This window comes from Nicotiana tomentosiformis, chromosome 11, assembly GCF_000390325.3.
Source record: "Nicotiana tomentosiformis chromosome 11, ASM39032v3, whole genome shotgun sequence".
Classification (NCBI taxonomy): Eukaryota; Viridiplantae; Streptophyta; class Magnoliopsida; order Solanales; family Solanaceae; genus Nicotiana; species Nicotiana tomentosiformis.
The window spans coordinates 47,545,681-47,565,640 of NC_090822.1; the positions used below are offsets into that span (position 1 = coordinate 47,545,681).

General features: G+C 38.5%; 1 protein-coding gene across 1 annotated transcript; it reads right to left on the bottom strand.

Moving 5' to 3' along the window:
• Positions 1-11,502: 11,502 nt before the first annotated feature.
• Positions 11,503-19,332, bottom strand: LOC104087812 (uncharacterized). Its single transcript, XM_070188203.1, has 5 exons — positions 18,971-19,332; positions 18,520-18,630; positions 16,561-17,927; positions 12,627-15,517; positions 11,503-12,531 (listed from the first exon to the last, which is right to left on the bottom strand). Exons 3-4 carry the CDS (start codon positions 16,847-16,849, stop codon positions 12,864-12,866), a joined length of 2,943 nt encoding a protein of 980 aa, XP_070044304.1. The 5' UTR covers positions 16,850-17,927; positions 18,520-18,630; positions 18,971-19,332; the 3' UTR covers positions 11,503-12,531; positions 12,627-12,863.
• Positions 19,333-19,960: the final 628 nt, after the last annotated feature.

Consider the following 19,960-nt stretch of genomic DNA (forward strand, 5'->3'; position numbering starts at 1 on the left):
ACTAGAGCACAAAGCCATGTGGGCTCTAAAGAAGTTGAATCTTGATTGGGATGCAGCCGCTAACTTGAGGGTTACACATTTGAATGAATTGGATGAGTTCCAGTACCATGCTTATGCAAGTTCGTCTTTGTACAAAGAAATGAAGAAATATCATCATGACAAATACATTTGGAAGTAAGAGTTCAAGGTGGGCGATCTTGTATTGTTGTTTAACTCAAGGTTGAGGATGTTTCCCGGGAAGCTAAAGTCTAAATGGAGTGGTCCTTTTAAAATTGGGGGTTTGACACCTTTTGGTGCATTGGACTTGAAGAACAAAAATAATGAAGTATTCTGAGTCAATGGTCACCAGGTGAAGCACTACTTGGGAAAAGTTGGATATAGCCACGTCGTGGCGGTCATTCATTTCAATTGATGGTATTATGCATCGTGCCGCGACGTTAAATCAGGCGCTTCTTGGGAGGCAACCCATGTTTCTTTTCCTTTTTTTTTCTTTTGTAGTTAGGTGTTATTTTTGTGCTTACTTGATTCAAAATATACTACGGGGCTGAGTGTGATTTACAAGAATTGTGGACAGAAATTTGGCTAAGTGTTACAAGAAATGCGGACCACAGTTGATTTGTGCGGACCGCACATTTACTGTTGTTGCAGCAAAAGTGCAATGTGGCCGCACAATTATCTTGTGAACCGCACAAATGAAAGGTTGAAAATGTCAACTCTCTAAAGTTTAGTCTGTCAGAAAAAAGGTCGATGTGCGACTGCAAAAGGAAATCTGCGGCCGCAACATAAAAACTGCGGCCGCACACAAAATTGTGCGGACCACAGATGGACAGCCAAGTTGAGACCCCCCGGTAATAGGGTGCGGACCGCACATGAAATTGTGTGGCCACACTCGCTCTTCCTTCCCTAATCCAACAAACTAGTATAAATAGAGGAACATGGGCATTTGTTACGTTTTTCACTCTTTGAGAATAGAAATAGTGCCCTCTTGAAATTTCTTTGTGATTTCACCTATCCACACACATAACATCTTTGATCAGTCACTCATTACATGCATTCATCTGGTATGCTTCAATTTCTTGTTAATCGTTTTCTTTTAATTTGTAGATTTTTAGTTATTTTTAGGCCAATTCTCATTACCATTCAATTGTGTATCCATGTGGGGGTAAATCTGTCATGGGTTAACTAATACATACTCTAGGGGAAATGGGTTAACATATTTTCATGCTTTTATGATAATTCCATGTCAAATTGTGCATGAAATTGAAAAACCTAGAATAAAATAACTGAACGGTTCATAATTTTTGAATTATGCGGCCGCGCCTGAATTTGTGCGGTCCGTAGAAATTGACTTTAGGGCCGCATTAGTGAATAAGGGATCTGCGGCCGCAAGGTAAAATGTGCGGACCACAGAATTCCCATTGCGGCCGCAGAAATGCACTTTTACTGTCATCAGAGAGTCCCTACTTTGGGACTACAATATGCGGCCGCAAGTTTAATTGAACGGACCGCAGAAATCGTGTTGCGGCCGCACATCAGCTATTTCTCTATCATCAGAGAGTTGGCTTTTGTTGGGTCTCAGAGGTGCGGCAGCAAGTGAAGTTGTACGGACCGCACTCGACTTTTGCGGCCGCAAAACAAAATTATGAGGTCAACAAGTCATCATCTGCGGCCGCAAGTAAATTGTGCGGACCGCAGATCTGGTTTCCTGTAAGCATGCTTTGATTGTGTACCCTCACTGTGTCTACTTGCTTATATCTTACTTGCATGTCTCTTGGGTATGTTTGAACATTGAATTGCAACTAACAATCGCCTTTTCTTGATACAGACAATGGTTCGATCTAGGGTACAAGGCGACACATCTAAAGGGAGAGGTGAACCTTCTTAGGGTCGATGAAAAAGTGCCTTGCTTCTTGTCCAACAAAAGACAATTGCAAAGAAAGCTACAACCAACAGAGGGAGAGGTGTAGATCTCTCCTAGATGAGCTCATATGTCCCGTCTAGGGAAGCATCAGAGGGCAACTCAGCCTCTGTTCAGGAGCAGTCGGTCGTACAGTCTAGGCCGCAAGGGAGATACCAACTCAAAGACGAGCCGTCCTCATCTCATAGCACTTTTGAGGAATCAAAAAGTGCTAGTCAGGCTTCTAAGCCATCGGCTACACTTGTCCCTGAGGCACAGGATACACTCGTTCAGGATATCCGCAATGATGGCAGAGGAGGAGATGCTACAACTACCAGCCTTGAAAGGTCGAAGAAGAAAGAGGTTTGGGAGGACCGATTTGTTAGCTTTGCTGCCTTCACCATCTTTCGTACATGGGAGCCAACGAGGTCGCTAACCCTTGAGCGGCAGTTTTTATTGAAAGATTTAGAGAAGTACAATCCAGCCATGTTGAGACAGTTCAGGGAACGCAAGGGGTGGATGAGGTTCACCCAGAGTGTAGTGGATACTAAATAGTACCTTGTCCGTGAATTTTATGCCAATGTGGCGCATATCAAAAAGGGGACAAAGGTAACCAAAGTGTGTAACCTCAAAGAGAGATTTGATCAGCATACACTCAACATATACTTGGGCTTCGAAGATGTTGAGCCGAAGTAATATTTAGAGAAGTATGCACTGGGAGACGCATCCCGACCTTGATTAGCGGAGATTCTAGCAGCACCGGGGCCACCACCACCATGGATTGCCGTTGGGGTTCCTATCCACCGGAGCACTCTGAGTTTCGAGGCGAAGGGGTGGCAAACTTTTGTCTACAACAGACTGGACCCGAGCCAGAATGAGACTTACCTCCAGATTCCTCGGGCTGTTCTAGTTGCTTCTATTATGGTCGGGTACCTTATCAATGTGGATGCCATGATGTCGGCGAACATCTCAGTGATTTCTCGGCAAGATGACTCATCCTACCCGTATCCCAACACTATTACAGAGTATCTCACAGATGCAAGGGTAGAGCGGAGGGATTATGACACAAAGGTGAAGCCAAAGAAGCCTTTTACTTGGTATTCACTAATAGATGCGAACAATCCAAAGAAGAAAGTTCAGCCTCCTACCACCACGGGCCAGACTTATCAGCTAGCTATGGTAGCTGCTACGACAGTTGATGTTCCATCCACTTCTGCCGAGCCTTTCTCCAGTGTCGCAGCTTTGCCTCCGCCCTCCTTCACATCCCCTACTGCAACTCCTACTACAGCTCCCACCTCGGCTTTGAAGCCAGTGCCTCCTCATCCACTATCTGCACTATGAGTCTCCCATACATTGGCAAGTCTCAACAACTGGATGTAGATAGCCACTGTAAAGCTGTCTGACTTGTCTAGTACTATTGTAGTGCAGTCAACCTCATAGGCATCACAGGTTCCTTCTTACCTTGAAGAGACATTGAAGAAAATTCTGGAGAACCAAAAGACTATTATGGACATATTGGTACAGCATGGGTCGGTGATTGAAGAGTTGGTAGAGGAAGTCAAGAAGATGAGAAAGTCCCAGGCCAGTAAGAAGTCAGTGGACAAGCTCCGGAGACAGGTGACCAGGCATGCTACAGCCAGAGATCTCCCCTTTGACATGCTAATTGACCCACACCATTCAGTCCCAAATCCTACAACACCATCTGCACCGGTGGCACTAGCTGGCCAGTCTGAAGAGCCCTACCTTGCTGTCGACACTGCCAAGGCAGTGCATCAGATGTTCACCAACCCAGCCACACCTAGAGTTAAAGATGATGACATTCAGTTGGATGAGCTTGAGGGCGATGACATTGCTGGGGACACAGAGATGTCCAACGAGCCATAGGGAGTTTTCTTGATGATGTTCTCTCTTTTACTATTTGTATGTATATATCTTCTCTCTCTTACTATTTATATTCATTCTATCCTTAGTAGTTTTGTTCATTAGCTTCTTTGTCTTTGTTTTTGCTAATTAGCTCTTGTTTTGTTTAGTAGCTTCTTTTTATGTTTTAGAAGATAATAAGCCTTTGGTTTTATTAATGCCACAATTCTTTCCAAAGGTAATTTTTGTGTGAACTGGGTGACTTGTCCCAACGATGGATGGCGTGAAAACCTTCTTAAGAGAATGAGTCTATTTTTGTGTTTAGGTGATAATAGTAATAGTAATGAATAAAAAGACCTAATTAAGTCTCATAGAGTCAACCATGCTTCAATTGGCACCAACACACTTAACTACATGCTTATGGTTAGAAACAAGGTTTTGAAAGAAATAGCTCTAGTTAGTGATCTTGTGCTGACTTTGGCAATCATCAAGTAGTTTAATTGGATCATAGTGATCTTTAAACTTGAATTTGGTCGTTGTGGGCCCTCGACTCTGTCCTCTTTTACAATCTGGTTACGTGAGGGGTGAGATAAATTGTTGCTACTCCAAGTATCCGTGCGAAGGGTCTAGAACTTGCCTCGAATGTGTTTCAAGGCGAAATCCTAAGTTTTGCCTGGTTTGAGAAGTGATTGTAGGATCTCCTTGGCCCGTTTGAGTTTTCTATTGCCAACCAATGTCATTATCCATAGTCAACCCCCTTTGAGCTTCTAGCATTTCTTATTTGATAACCATGTTACAAGCCTTTACTCATTTTGTCGTGATCCTCTCTTGGCACCCGAGCTTTCCTTAAAACTCTTGTGAAATAAATGGCTTAAAAGGTAAGTTTGGGGGAGAGATGAGGAACTTGAAAAAGGAATCAAGGCACAAAAAGAGAAAAGAAATGATCTCTATGAGAAGAGAAGGCAAGAAAAGAAAAGAACAAAAAGAAAACTGCAAAAAGTGAATAAGTTGAAGGGTTGAATGGATTCAAAAAGAGGTAATGATCCCAAACATGGAGAAATCAAAAAGGGAGAAAAGAATGAAATGATCAAGAAAGAGTGATGCTAAGTCTCTCTAGTCCCGAATAAAAAGAAAGTGCCTCTAAGAATTGGCAAAGTGTGAGCCGAGAAATCAAAGATGGAGTGCTTAAGGAAATGTGTAACCACTTATCCATACGGTATCCTACCTAACCCAAAAGCCTTCATTACATCCCGAAAGAAGTCCTACTTGATTTCAAATCGAGTGAGCTTACATTAGTGGCGATCAATATGAGGGGCAAGCCTATGATACTTGAAGTCGTACTTGTGACATTCTCTTGAGAGAGATGAGTGAACCTTTCATAAATCTGTGGAATGAGTGCTAAATTTCTTAATTGAGCTTGGCAAATGGAAAGTAGAGGAGAAAGATTTCGGAGTCTACCATGGCCTACATGATAGAGCAAGAGTCCTTTATGAGTAAAGTCAATTCTTGAATCTCAAATGTCATATTAGAACTATATGTGCATGAAAAACCTCAAAAATATTTATCTATAACCTATTTACTTTAGCTTGCATTCATTAGAGTAACAGTATAAGTAAAAAACAAAACCTTGTTGTGGAAGTGCAATCTTAGATAACCTATTTGCTTGCTTCAAATATATACTCCTAACACCCCTTATAACTCCCAGTGGATTCGACCTCGACTCTTAGTTGGGTAATTATTATTGCATACGACCGTATCATATCTCTTATAGAGGTGTGTTGTGGACGTCATCACACGTCCTATGAAATATCTGTCATATCTGGATGTGACCATGCAAAACAATCGACATTAGATTTAAGAAAATCCATTCTTTTTAACCTGAGTTCAGGACTCAATCCCGTTCCCAAGTGGAATTTCCTTTCCAAACATTTCTCGAACGAGGCCACTTGTACGAGCTCTTCTGCCATTGACTTAGTCGCATCCGTCTCTTTCGGTACCTGAAAAGACCCCGGTACCTGATATAATTTTGATGACCCCTCATCTTTCTCATCTTTTATTGAGATGGAAGAGGGAACCGATTCCTATAATTGCTATTTATTTGATGCATTGCTCTTGTTGCTTGAAACAGTTACTGCGTTCATCTCCCTTGTCACCGGTTGATCTCCTCTGATCTACTTGATCCCTTATGGTGTCGAAAACTTCAACAGTTGATGATACGTTGAGGACACGCACTTCATCTCATGTATCCATGTTCTTTCAAGGATTACATTATAACCCATGTCGCCATCTACCACTTCGAACAAAGCAGTCTTTGTTACTCCTTCGGCGTGTGTGGGCAGCAAAATTTCCCCTCAAGTCGTGAAACTTGTTAAGTTGAGGCCAGCTAGATGTTTTGTTGATGGAATGATGTTCCCGGTTAACTTTGCGTCCTTCAAAACTCTCCATTGAATTATGTTGGCCGAACTTCCTGTGTCAACCAAAACACGCTTAATTTTTAAATCTAAAACATTAAGAGAAATTAGCAAAGCATCATCGTGCGGTAGAAGAAGTCCACTAGCATCATCCTCTATGAATGGGATGTCATCTTCTGAGACTTCTCGGATCATCTTGCCATGAGTAACCAATATCTTCGTCTTCTTTGTTGACGAAAATGTCACCTTATTGACCTCGTCCCCTCCGAAGATCATGTTGATTGTCATCTAAGGTGACCCTATTGTCGGCTTTGATGGCTCTGCATTATCCTGATTTCCACAATAGTTGTTCTTGGCGCGGTCGCTTAAAAACTCTCTAAGGTGACCATTCTTCAACAACATCGCCACCTCTTCATGAAGATATCAGCAGTCCCCAGTCCTATGGTCTTGAGTCCCATGGAATTCGCACCATAGATTAGGATCCTTTTGGCTAGGATCCAATTGGATTGGTTTCGGGAATCGAGCTTCTTTAATATTCCTCATTGCTGACACCAATTCTACCAGGTTGATATTAAAGTTGCAATCGAATAACCTGGGAGACGTTGAATCTCGGGACCCCGACACTTTTTTCTCCTACAACGATCTGCTACTCCGACCACGATCCGTCCTTCTATCGGAAGTGAACCTATCTGATGACTAGAATCCTTTATTACCATGCCCATCAGCCCTCTCGTAAGGTTGAAAATGACTTATAGAGGGTCTCCGATCTACATCAAAATCATTTTTGAATTTATCCTGATTCCAATTACGATCCCATCCTTTGGAGGATGCGGAGGAACCAAGTTGATCATCTTCTATTCTTATTTTTCGACTCGTAGCGATTGTGAACATTTTCCCATGTAGTTGCCTAAAACTCAAGCAAGTACTCCTTCAATTTCTGGGAGGCACCGGAACTCACTAGATTGAGACCCTTTGTAAATGCCTTCGCTTTCCACTCATCCAAAATAGTTGGTAACATCATCCTTTCTTTTGGGAACTGGATCATGAACTCTCATGACAACTTGGATTCTCCTTGTGAAATTCTAAATATATCCGCCTTTCTGTCCTGGACATTTCTTTCTCCAGCATGAGCTTTGATGAACGAATCTGCATGCATTTTGAAAGAATTAATAGAATGCTCAGGTAAGAGGGAATACAAAGTTAAGGCACCCTTCGTAAGCTTCTTCAACAAAACTGATTCGATCTCATGCTGGGCAACGTAATTTCCCTTTACTGTCGTAGTATACGTTGTTATGTGCTCCTGTGGATCCTAATTCTCATTATATGGCAACTCCCATCATATGAAACGGGTGGCATCTTAAACCTCTTCGGGATCAACTCCGGTGCCGCACTTGGTTTAAATAGAAACTGCATATACTTGTTTGAATCTGGACCCTTTAACATTGGCGGCGTGCCTAGGATCCGATTTATCTGAGCATGAAACTCCTTCACGTTCTAATCTATTCGTTCATTCATTTCTCTCATTAATATCATGAGCCCAATTTTGAAAGGGTCATTTAAGTTGTTGTTCCCAGATCCACTACCGGTCCCTCCGGCTTCGTCGAAATCGACCTCATTCCTTGGAGTGTTGTTATCGGTTCTTTGAGCCGTTTGATTTGCAGGAATGCTGGGAAGAACCAGAGCCTTTCCATTAGCATTATTGGAAGCACCGATAATGCCTGCTTCAACTCCGTCATCACACGATCTTGCCTTGAGAGTTGATCCATATTCACTTTTGTTGTTCTCTTAATATTTTAACTATTTCAGCAACGTGCTCATCCTCCACGTCATCAGGAGTTATTCCCCTCACATGTCAAGGATACTGGACTTCACGTACTGAGGTAACCTCATCACCTTCATTGCAGGTTTTGCTAGTTGAATCATCACGCTAGAACTCATCTTCCCATTCATTGTTTGTTCCAACATTGTAGACATTGTTGACATCATATCACGACCCAAAATTCACTAGTCGTAATGACACTTAACCCAACCTGCTAGGTAAGCCAACTAACAGTCAACACAATTTAAAGATAATGATAAGAGTGAAATAACAAAATTTTATACAACTCCCCTAGAACTGGTAGTACAAGTCACGAGCCACTAAGACTTAGATTTACAAAGCCGGTATGAAATAATACAACATCTGTTTGAATATACATAAATAGAGCTCAAATCTAAGACTACCAAGAACAAATGGTAGCCATATCCGGACAACGATTACATCTTCAATGCCAGCTCCCACCATGTACCGCAACATCAGCTCCAAGATCTGCACACAATGTGCAGAAGTATAGTATGAGTACAACCGACCCCATGTACCTAATATGTATCGTAACTAACCTCGCCGAGGTAAAAGAAACAAGAATTATAAATGATACTCACCAATCACATGTGCAAGTTCTTAAATCCAACAAGTATAGAACAACTATATGATTAAATCAAGAAAAAACTATTATGGTAAAACCACCTTGCTGCACATAATTCTTTATTTTAAAATGTTCTACTTCGTCAACAATCCAGCATATAAGGAAGATGTGAAAGTAAGTCAAGTAAACAGTCAAGGAAAATTGCAAGTAAACATGAAATACATTAACCAAATATAAGCCGGTTGTGGCACGCAACCCGATCCAAATAACAATAAGCCAATAAGTCCTGTTGCGGTATGCAACCCAATCCAAATAATAATAACCAGCTCTCCCAGATCTCACATCAACCAAAAACCCGACGGTTTATCACAATCTGTGTGTACACCATCAAGACAGAAACATGAGAGGGCGATCCTAGGGGGATGGATCAATATCCACACGCAAGCACGGCCAATTCAATGCTTTATCAGCCCGGCGTTGTCACAGGCTCAATATCATAATCTGTCCGACTTGGTCAAAGGCTTAATATCAACTACACGGATAATTCACGTGCTGCATGGACAACTCACGTGCCAATGATCACAATCCGCCCGTCGTGGTCACAGGCTCAATATCACAATTCATCTGGCATGGTCACGGGCTCAATATCACTATCCGCTCGACGTGGTCACAGGCATAACAACACAATCGGCCTGGCGTGGTCACATGCTCAATATCACAATCCGCCCGGCGTGGTCATAGGCTCAATATCACAATCTGTCTGGCGTGGTCATAGGCATAAAACCATAATTTGCCAGTGTGGTCACATGCTCAATATCATAATCCGCCCGGCGTGGTCACAGGCATCCAATCCAAATCATATCACACAAAAGCAAATATAAAATAACACATATATATGATGAATGAACATCATATTTCATGCTCTTATACTGGTATAATGACATGCTAGAGTATAGGCATGTGCAAAGTGTGTTGTCATAGCTCAATCAACAATTTCATCACATAAATAGCAATTATCAAGTTCATTCAGGGAATTAGCCTCTATGTAACCTCAAATATGGATGGAATAGTTCACAACAAGGTTACAAATATGAAAAACATCACAACTTAAAGCTTAACAATCAATTCAAGGCATATCATAGCCTAAGCACTACCCCCGAGTATGGATAAATACCCTAGTGCTTGCATATGGGCTCAATCCCCACACATATGCGCACCTATAACACGTAGCTATCACAAATAACTCAGGCAACTAGTGCCTCAATCCCAAGTTTAGAAAAGATACTTACCTCAAATAAGCCAAAACAAATACCGAGCAAGACAAACAATACTCTAAAAACACCATCCCATGCAAATCAACTTCCGAACGGTCAGAAACTAGCCAAAAGCAACTCAAAAACATCAAATAATGCCTTAGGAAACAAACCCAAATAATAAAGGTCGAATCTTTACTCAACTACTCAAAATCAACCAAAAGGTCAAATCCGGTCCCGCACCTGGAACCTGACCCAACTTATAAATTCTGACAACTCATTCGAATAAGAGTCCAACCATACTAATTTCACTTAAATCCGACTCTGAATCGATGTGCAAAACACAAAAATTCACTTTAGAAAAGTTTAGACAAAAACCTCCAATTTTCCTTTTAGATCCACCTTTTAAATATCAATATCAAAGATGAAATCATGTAAAATAATCAATACCGAGTCAAAAATGGGCATAACTCCCTCATTTGATGTCCAAATTCGACGATTCATTTGCTATTGCTCCGTAAATACGATACAGATCTAATGCATCAATCAAAACAAAATTTAAAGATCATTTGCTTAATGTATTACTATTTATGCTTGAAGAGACGACGTCGGAACATCAAAAACGAGAGCAACTTAACCCAAACATATCTGAAACTCACCTGAGCCCCTTGGGACCCCGTCCGAACATACCAATAAGTCCCAAAATATAATACGGACCTGCTCGAGGCCTTAAATCTTACATAATAACATCAAAACCATGAATCGTCGATCAAGATCAATCTCTTAAGTTCATAAACGTCAAACATCAAACCAAGCGTCTAATTCAAGTCTAACCAATCCGGAATGAACCCAAATTTTGCATACAAGTTTCAAATGACATATATAACCTATTCCAACTCTCTAAACAATAATCCAAACCCGATAACATCGAAATCAACTTCCGGTCAAACCTATGAACTTTTCAAACCTTCAAATTGCCAATTTTCGCCAAATAATGCTGAAACCTTCTAGAAATATCCAAATGCAAATCTGGGCATACGCCCAAGTCCAAAATCACCATCTAGACCTAACAGGTCCATAAAAACTCCAATCCTAGGTCAAATGCACAAAAGTCAAACTTGGTCAACTCTTCAAACTTAAAGCTTTCTATTTAAGAATCATTCTTCCAAATCAATTCCAAACAACTAGAAGACCAAAACCGATGATATACGCAAGTTATAATACACTATATGAAGCTACTCATGACCTCAAACTATCGAACTGAGTGAAAATACTCAAAATAACCGAGCAGGTCGTTATACATCATTAGCTGCCAATCTGATTTTTCTTTTACTAAGGAAAGAATCAAAACTTGTTAACGAATGAATGGATGAACGCAATTATACTATTGTCTATGCCCCCACGGTGGACGCTAAATTGTTTACTCGTAAAACAGTAAAGTTAAATTTGTATCGTGATTTATAGACAAGTGAATCGATTTGACCCAAAAATAATAAATAAATAAGAGCAGAAATAAGATTATGAAATTAAATTAAAGAAGATTACAAGCCTGGCTAAGAACTTATCCCTTCCGATGGCAAGAGTGAGAACAACGTTAAAGAACTAAGACCGAGAGTAATATGAAAGTAGATTATATCTTTTTTTTGTACAGAATGTTTCGTCCCCACCAAATAGTGCTAGTTCTCCTATTTATACACTTACTAGGTAAATTGCCCGCGCTTTGCGCGTTCATAGTGGCGTCATTCAATCGCACTACTTTAACTATATTGGCATACAATCTCTCCTGGCAGGCATTGGATATGTACAAAATAATTTCAAAATGAATACTTTAGAAGCATGATCGCGCATGAGAAACAAAATAATAAATTTGAATCGTGTTACTACATAGTGAACATATTCGATAATTATACACCAATAGTATTTTTTGTAAAATCTTCCGATTCATTACCCGTGCTCCTGATTCTTGAATTGTACAAATGAGTTTAACCTTCAAACACCAATTATTCAAATTAAATAAGTACGAAATAACAGAATAATTAGAATCACCTATATATAATTGATTTTTTTTAGTATTATAAGTATATTTTCCCCCTAAATTATGCATTTATCATGAGAAAACAAAGTGCAACGAAGAATCGGTTTTAAAATCGATGAAGAAAGGTTGCATAGACTTGAGGAAGGACTACTTGCCCATTATACAGTCACATTCACTCTATTCAATTCTTCATCAACCTGCACATTAAAAAGATTTTAAAGAGGTCAAAAAGTCCAAAAATACACTCACGAAAAGTACTAAAATAAATAACCAGCATATGAGATATATTCTTGATGCATCCAACATGAAGCAGTACCAAGAAGATGAGATGCACAAATTGTAGATATAGTTGGGAAAATAGTGGTGGTGACTGTTTTAATAATAGAAAACCGTTTCAAATTCCATAATTAAGTGTTAGAGCGTTTAGACTTCAAAACTTATCTGGACAAAGTTGTAACTGAAAAACTGTCCGGTCACACCTTTTCTGAAAAGGTGAGAAAAGACACTTAACAAATAAATAAGGAAAATGGCATAAAAAGGAGAAAAGAGAAAAATAAGAATACTGCCCAATGAGAGGTGCCATAAGCACAACTGAAGCAGGACGTTTAAAATTGTCATCGGCATTGAGAGCTCATTCCAGCATGAATCATCAATGGTATAGTTAGTTATCCTGAAGCACAAACATTTTGAAATAATTGTAATGAAGTAACTATTTGTAAGATTGTATAAAGCTCATGTCACAGTTTGGAAAAGAGTAAGAAATACCTCGCGTGTCTCAGCAGCCATAGGACGTATATTTTGGAATACCTCTTTGTAAACAATATTTTTAATGAATGTAGGATCTTCTGCGTCCTCGTCAGCATTTAGTATGGTTAATCCTTCTCTTGTTGTTACTCGGGAGACAGCCACATATAATTGACCATGGGTGAATACTTGCTTCGGAAGATACAAGCCGATATGGTTAAGAGATTGTCCTTGACTTTTATTGATTGTCATGGCGAATCATGGCGCCAAAGGGAGCTGCCTTCTCGTAAGCTTGAATGGCCACTTTGAATCGTTAGGAGACATAATGATTCTTGGAATTGTGACTCTCGAACCGATGTTCTTTCCGGACATGATGTTTGCGCTGACAGACCAATTTCCAAGATGCCTGACAATTAATCTTGTTCCATTGCATAGGCCTTCTGTTTGGTTTAGATTTCTGAGAAGCATAACTGGGGTACCTACTTTTAAGTGTATGTCATGATTAGGGATGCCAGGGAATGTTAAGCTATTTAGAAATTCGGTTGGGTACAACAGTTCTTTATCGTTAGTGTTCACGCTCGCTTTGCATACATTGTCAGAGCTGAAATATGTTCTTCCTTCACCTGGTATCATTTTCATAATTCTATGGTTCAACTCATGTACCATATCATTTTTTGGCGTTAGTATTGCTCTTTCTTTCAGATATGTTGGGTCACTGTAATTTTGTAGGAGAGATGGATAAACTGCCTCAACAATCGATCCGATTGGGTCGTTAGATGATTTCATGCATACATCATAAGGCAATTTGATGAGCTCCTTGTTAATATCATCGTAAAATGATCCATTTCCAACCTGTAGCAACCATTTGTCAAAAGTAGCAATTTGATCAGCCTCGTAATCACTTACTTTTCCATTGCATAGTCTCATACTTTGCTTCAATTCGTATATTATGAAAAATGGCCACAAATAAAAGGAGTTTAGTGCTGCATCAACAATATCAGCTGGGGTACCCTTTGGAATAACAGGTAATATTTGGCGAAAATCACCACCACATACAACTGTAAGGCCTCCAAAAGGTTTGTCAAAGCTATTTTCATACCTGACTCGCAGGATATCTCTCAACGTTTTATCTAATGCTTCAAAACATAACTTATTTGCCATGGGGGCTTCATCCCAAATGATTAAAGAAGTTCTGTTGAGAAGTTCAGCTAACTGGGTGCCTTGTTTTATTTCACAAGTGGATTCTACAGTAACGTCCAAAGGAATATGGAAGCGCGAATGAGCGGTCCTACCATTTGGCAATAACAAAGCTGCTATTCCAGAAGTAGCAATGGGAAGAACTATTTTTGATTGTGATCTGAGCTTGGAAATTATTGTATTCCACAGAAATGTCTTGCCAGTACCACCATGTCCATTTATAAAAAATAATCGTCCTTGTTCATTCTCAACTGATGTTATTATTGCATCATAAGCTGACTTTTGGCAATCATTTAAGAGAGCGAATGATTTGTCGTGCAGTATTTTTAGCTCCTCTTTGTCATAGTCTAGCTCCTCATTGACCATACGGTTTCCCACATTTCGCAGTAACGCAGAATCTGGTAGCGGCATTCCATCTATGTCTTTCAAACTTTTTCCCATCTTTAATAGGATGGTTTCAATCTCAAATAACGTATATGCTTCTACTTGTTTTTCAGTTAACTGTAAATTTTTCAATTGAAATCTCTTCCTCTGTAATGATGTTATATCTTCTGATAAAATTTCACAGTTGTTCTTCCAAAATTTGCTTGAATCAGATACCTGACAGTGAATAAGTATCGTTACAAATAGATGTCTCAACTCATTTTCTGTCGCCCAAAGTGCAGCCTCGGCTAAGCAGTCATTCCACTCTTTATCATCATCTAATAATCCTAAAGCGTAGCATGCATCTCTATAATTTTTATACTCCACTCCATTTATTGTTCTGATGCTTTCATAGGAAGTGCTTCCTTTCACAAAGTTAAGCAGCATTCTCATATAAAAACGTTCTCCACTTGCAGGATGTGCGAAGTAAATTCTACCAACTGCCTTCCCACTTTGCCTTCTATTCCATGTTTTGTCCTTTGCATTCCAGACCCAACGCGTAGGAAAGTCCGAATATGTCAGCTCTCGTGCATCATCATATCTTTTGTTCGCCTCAAACCATTCTGTGAATTTTATTTTTTCTATGTCCGGTCTGCTAATCACGCTTTCTGCTCGCTTTTCTTCTTCGAATATTATTGTGTTTTGTCCCTCTAAATGAAAAGGCAGACGCTCAACTGCCGGCTTTCTATAATGTATGTCAAATTTAAAGATCCTCCAGCAAGCTTCTGTAGCTGATATGTATCTGCAGTCTAAATATTTTTTTATCTCATCATTTTCTGCACCAGTATTGGTAGATTCTATAGTTGCAGTTGCTCTATCAGACCCTTTATGGACATACTTGAACAGGTACTTCATAGACCTTGAGTAATTGCATAATTCGACATTTATATGTGCATCATATTTGACAAGCAAATCCCTATTGTAAGGGACAACATATCTATTGTCTAAGTTAGCGCCATTTTTCTTGACTTGAGTACCTGTGTTCCTTCTCCTATAAATAGGAAATCCATCTGAATCAAAAGTTGTTCGATCATTGAATTTCTTTGGAAAATACTTCGTGCACTTTCCTTGCCTCATACATGGGCAATGTGGATTCAGTTCTCCGCAAGGTCCATGCATCATAAAGTTCTTAACAGCATTATAACCGTAAGGATCAACTTCCAAATCAGGTATTTCTGCTGCTATTATTCTGTCAATATGATCTGTGGAGGGGCTTTTTAATGTGGGATGCAGGAAGAGCAATATATGCCCATGAGGTAAACCTCTTTTCTGAAACTCAATTGTATATAAACCTGTAAATGAATAGTATAAGGTTATGGTTAGGATGCAGGTACAAAAGACATGCAGTACATATTCTTTTACCAACATATGCAGAAGCTATACTATGTAATTATTCTCTGTTTTTCGGTGGTAAAAGTTTTCCTGGATTAAGATTGAGATTTAATCTGACATGACAAAAAAGATTTGGTGATATCAATAACAACTGCTGTCTATGTGCATTTGTGCTAAAACAAAGTAATCTCAACAAACTTATGATACGTCAATGATTCTTATCTGGACATTGGCAGGACGTTTAGTGGCTCATGATAATTACTCCATAGCCAATCCTGGTGAATGGTGGGCTTATGGGTAAAGATTGTATATGAATCTACAATTTAATATCTGTTCTCTTTTGGTATTAAGTCTTATAGTTATGTATTATGGGTGAAATTATTTTTGAAGCTTGGATCTGTAGCTAGGGTTGCTATTCAGACTGGGATAATTGGTATAGTTGTGTGCACGCCAATTCGATTATGTACCTGCGAAAATCATCGCTCCTTAAGAGCTATGTAACTTCCTTCTAACTAAGTAGTTATTCTTTTGTTTTTTTGGCTTGGACTTACCATCTATGTCTTTCTTTTGAAGTTTTCAAATATAAGTCTAAGAGAACTTCTATACATGCATATAAATACATTTCATAATAGAATTATGTAAAATCGTCTAATTAAATTTAGTGAAAATAGCATCAAATAGCATCGTTAACAGTTCAATATATTTTTGTTGCTTAGTTTTTCAAGATCCTTTACTATCCCACATATATGCATGATGCATTATATTATTACCAAAAGTCAGATAAGCACATTGATGTGAATGCCATGTATATTGAAATTATGTACGACTAAGTTGGATTATGACGAACTTCTTAAAGCATAAAGCCTTTAGGATAAACTAAGAAATTATAGTTTTCATAACAATGAGAATTACTAACATTCAGAAGACCTGTTACTAACACTTCTTTCATGTATATTTATGTTATTAGTAATGTGTGCATTATGTACAGAATGAGTTAACTTACATGCAATTATTTTTCCAAAAGGCTGATTCTTTTTCAGATCTTGCATTAGCTGGAACAATTTTATTTGGAAAACTCTGCATATGATATCAACCCGGTTGTCATCACTCTCTTGTCCAATTAAACGGAGCATTTCATTTATTTCTGGCCACTTTGGGTTGCAAGTGAAAGTAAGGAACAAATCCAGATATCCCGCCCACCTACAAATTGCCATTGCATCTTGATAATTTTGTACCCTATATCGAGGTCCCCCAGTGTGTGAAGAAGGCAAGATAATGGTTTTCCCTATCATTGAACAATCAGAATCACCTCGGACAATAGCATCAATCAATCCAGAAAATAGATCAGCCCTGAGTTTTTTTGATTGTTCCGAATATAACGAAATCTTTCTTCTTCAATTGCCATGTAACCATCCACAATGTATTGCTGCAATAGTCTACCAGCTTGTAGAAGAGTGTGCGCTTCGTTAAGTCTTTGTTGTATCCTGAAGCAGTAGAATTGTCTCATTGTCAATTTTTCTCTCGCGAAAGTATTTTTGATTACATCTGTCAAAAGAATTCCAAGCCTATATCCATCTTCACCATATGGGTGTATTAATGGGTAAGTCATAGACATGAAACTTGGGTATAAATCTGTGATTCTTTGAAGACCGTTTTTCCGATGTTCTACTATAACATCTCGCTGGAAATTTTCATCAGTAAGATCACCAATTATTAGTCCTGCAACTTCAGAAGCTGTGGGTATATTGTATTGTCGGCCATCTCTTATCCTATCGGATAGTAGTTGTAGACGAAAAACAGATTCAGGATGTTGTTTATATCTATCCCTTGCCATTCGAAATGTTTTTGCCAAAATATTATGCTCGTCCAGCATTTCAGATAAGCCCTGAACAATTTTAGGATCAACTTCTTCATGGAGCAGACTATTCATTCTGTTATGTATCTCATTTTCAGTATCATATATATAGAGCTGGGCAAACTGTGGTTTTTTCCCACTTTCCGGCAACAGAGAGCCAATGTGATGATAATTTTGACCACTCATCCTGAAAACATATGGGCCCTTTGAACGATTGATGCTTTTGTCAGCTCGGCCTCCCATAGATGTAAATGCGAACATAGAGTTATAAACTCTGATATTTTTTCGAAAACTGATACCAAGTTGTCCAGAATCTGTGCTTAAAAGATATTTGAGATAGGGCGGGGGTTGGCTCATTAACGGTAGTCTTACACGGCCTTCCATACAACAAAATGAGAATTTTGGCCGTGTTGTCTGTTTAGTTTTTTTTGTCCGTTCTTCATACCATAAAATGGCACCACAATATTGGCAGGTGCTTGTAGGAGGTCCAAAATTCCAACTTGTTGTATTATGACCTGCCAAATAGAAATTTCAATATCAATATGAACTGTCTTTCAAGTCTAATGTTATTGACATGTCTTGCAGATATATTAGGAGTTTGCGAGCTGTCTTTGAAGTCATTTAAGATTTGTATGTCAGTAGAAAGTGCAGAGAACCTCTAATGTTAAAGACCTCCATGTTATTGAGTATTGGATTGAAACATGTCCGAAATGAGTGAAATGGATAATGAGGATTTATATAGCCACACCAGCAAGTCTTTTCATGTTCCAAGGACAATTTATATTGCAAAGAACACTGGACACTCAAACTGAAGCCCGTTGATTGCATTTTCTGCTAAGTTGAGCAACATGCAACATTTGTTCCAATTTGGTACTTTTGAAGTAGGATTTAGTTTATTCAAGCAGAAATTGTATAGAATTGTTTTCCCCTTTGTGTTTCCATATCAGGAGACTTACTGTTTTCTATAGTATTTTAGTATGCTATCTTTGAACATATTATGCACAGATAATAATGTGCCTTTTACCCTTTAACTCCTGCTTTTGTTATGTTTGAAAATTTCGTAACAAACAAAAAATATGTACCTGTATTGTACCCAATAATGTGTACCTGTATGTTGAAGATTGTTTTGTATAGTTCTACTGCTTTGAGAACACATATAAACCGATACTTCATTTGCTTCGTCTTTTGGTGTATGATGTCGCAGGATACATAGGTCTCCTGCAATGTATTTACAAATATTCTTTAGTATATAAAGTAAGATGCGAACTGCAAGAGATGTCGCTTCGCGAAAGCAAATATGCGTAGAATATTTACATGTACAACAATACCACAATTTGGGATTCATGGTGAAAGGATCCAGATGGGATTAGATTATGTACAAACCAAAGAAGAGACATAATTTGTTCAATGGTGCTACTGGAATTGAAGCATCATAAGGTCCTGCTAATCTTATGAATACCACTATTCTAGTTTTCTATATTCACACATCAATTTAAGAGTATAAATAACCACTTAGGCATTATCGTTAAGAGAGATATCTTGATGAGTAACAACATACCATTTTGTTGAGTGAACACGTGTCTCCTTATGCAGTGTTGTAACTTCATCAATTTTGTGAATCGTTTCACAAATCGTAGTAGCAGGAGTATTTTCTTTTGTGGCTGATTGGCGTATTTCTTTTGAATTAATATGACCTTCCGCTTCAATCTGGCATAATGATATCTGCGCTTTTTTATATCAACCAATTCATCATTCTTCTGGTTACATCGAACTGTTGTTGCATATCTCTTCAGTTTTATTTTAAGCATCCTCTCTTGCCGAGCTAAAACTGGTAGAAGCTGCCGCAGTAGTGTAATATCCGGCTGAACATTCGTTGAAACATTAATTTTTTTAACAATAGCAGATACCAATTCCATTAAACCTGTTATAAAGTATTGAAAAAATTGAATATATTAAAATTTGAAATGTTTGGTGAAGTCAGATATTAAAAACAAATAGGTCACAAAGATGGTTATGGGATGTGCAAATCAAATTATTCAGTGCAAAAAAACACAATGGAATATTGACAATAAGGACTATGTAGCATGTAATCTTGAACAATTTGTAATTGCTATTATTAACAGGTAAAATATGATATTTCCGGAAAATTAATTGCATTTGTGGCGTTGATATATTCAATGCAAACAGATTCTCAAGAGTATGCCAAGGCAAAATGATAAATAAGGATTATACCCAGTTTATACTTGAGCAAATCCAAACAATTCTTTCTTTGTAAATAGTCAAAGTAATAAAATCTAAGAAGAGACGAAGAAATGACTGGCTGCTTAACAAAAGAAAGAAAGAAACACCTTGCATAAAATTAAAAATTGTAATCACATAAATGTATTTCAAATAGAACAAAAATGAAAATTTCGATGAAGAAATGACTGACTGCCTAACAAAAGAAAGGAAGAAACACCTTGCGTAAAGATAAAAATTTTGATCACATAAATGTATTTCAAATAGAACAAAAATAAAAATTTCGGAAGCCAACGTAAAGTAAAACACA

What these genes read in the sequence shown, in the direction of transcription:
- LOC104087812 (XM_070188203.1), bottom strand. Translation starts at nt 16,849, where the DNA reads ATGATAGGGAAAACCATTATCTTGCCTTCTTCACACACTGGGGGACCT. An exon ending in TTTTGGAAAAATAATTGCAT is followed by an intron (nt 15,518 to 16,560) that starts GTAAGTTAACTC and finishes ATTCATTTACAG; the next exon opens with GTTTATATACAATTGAGTTT.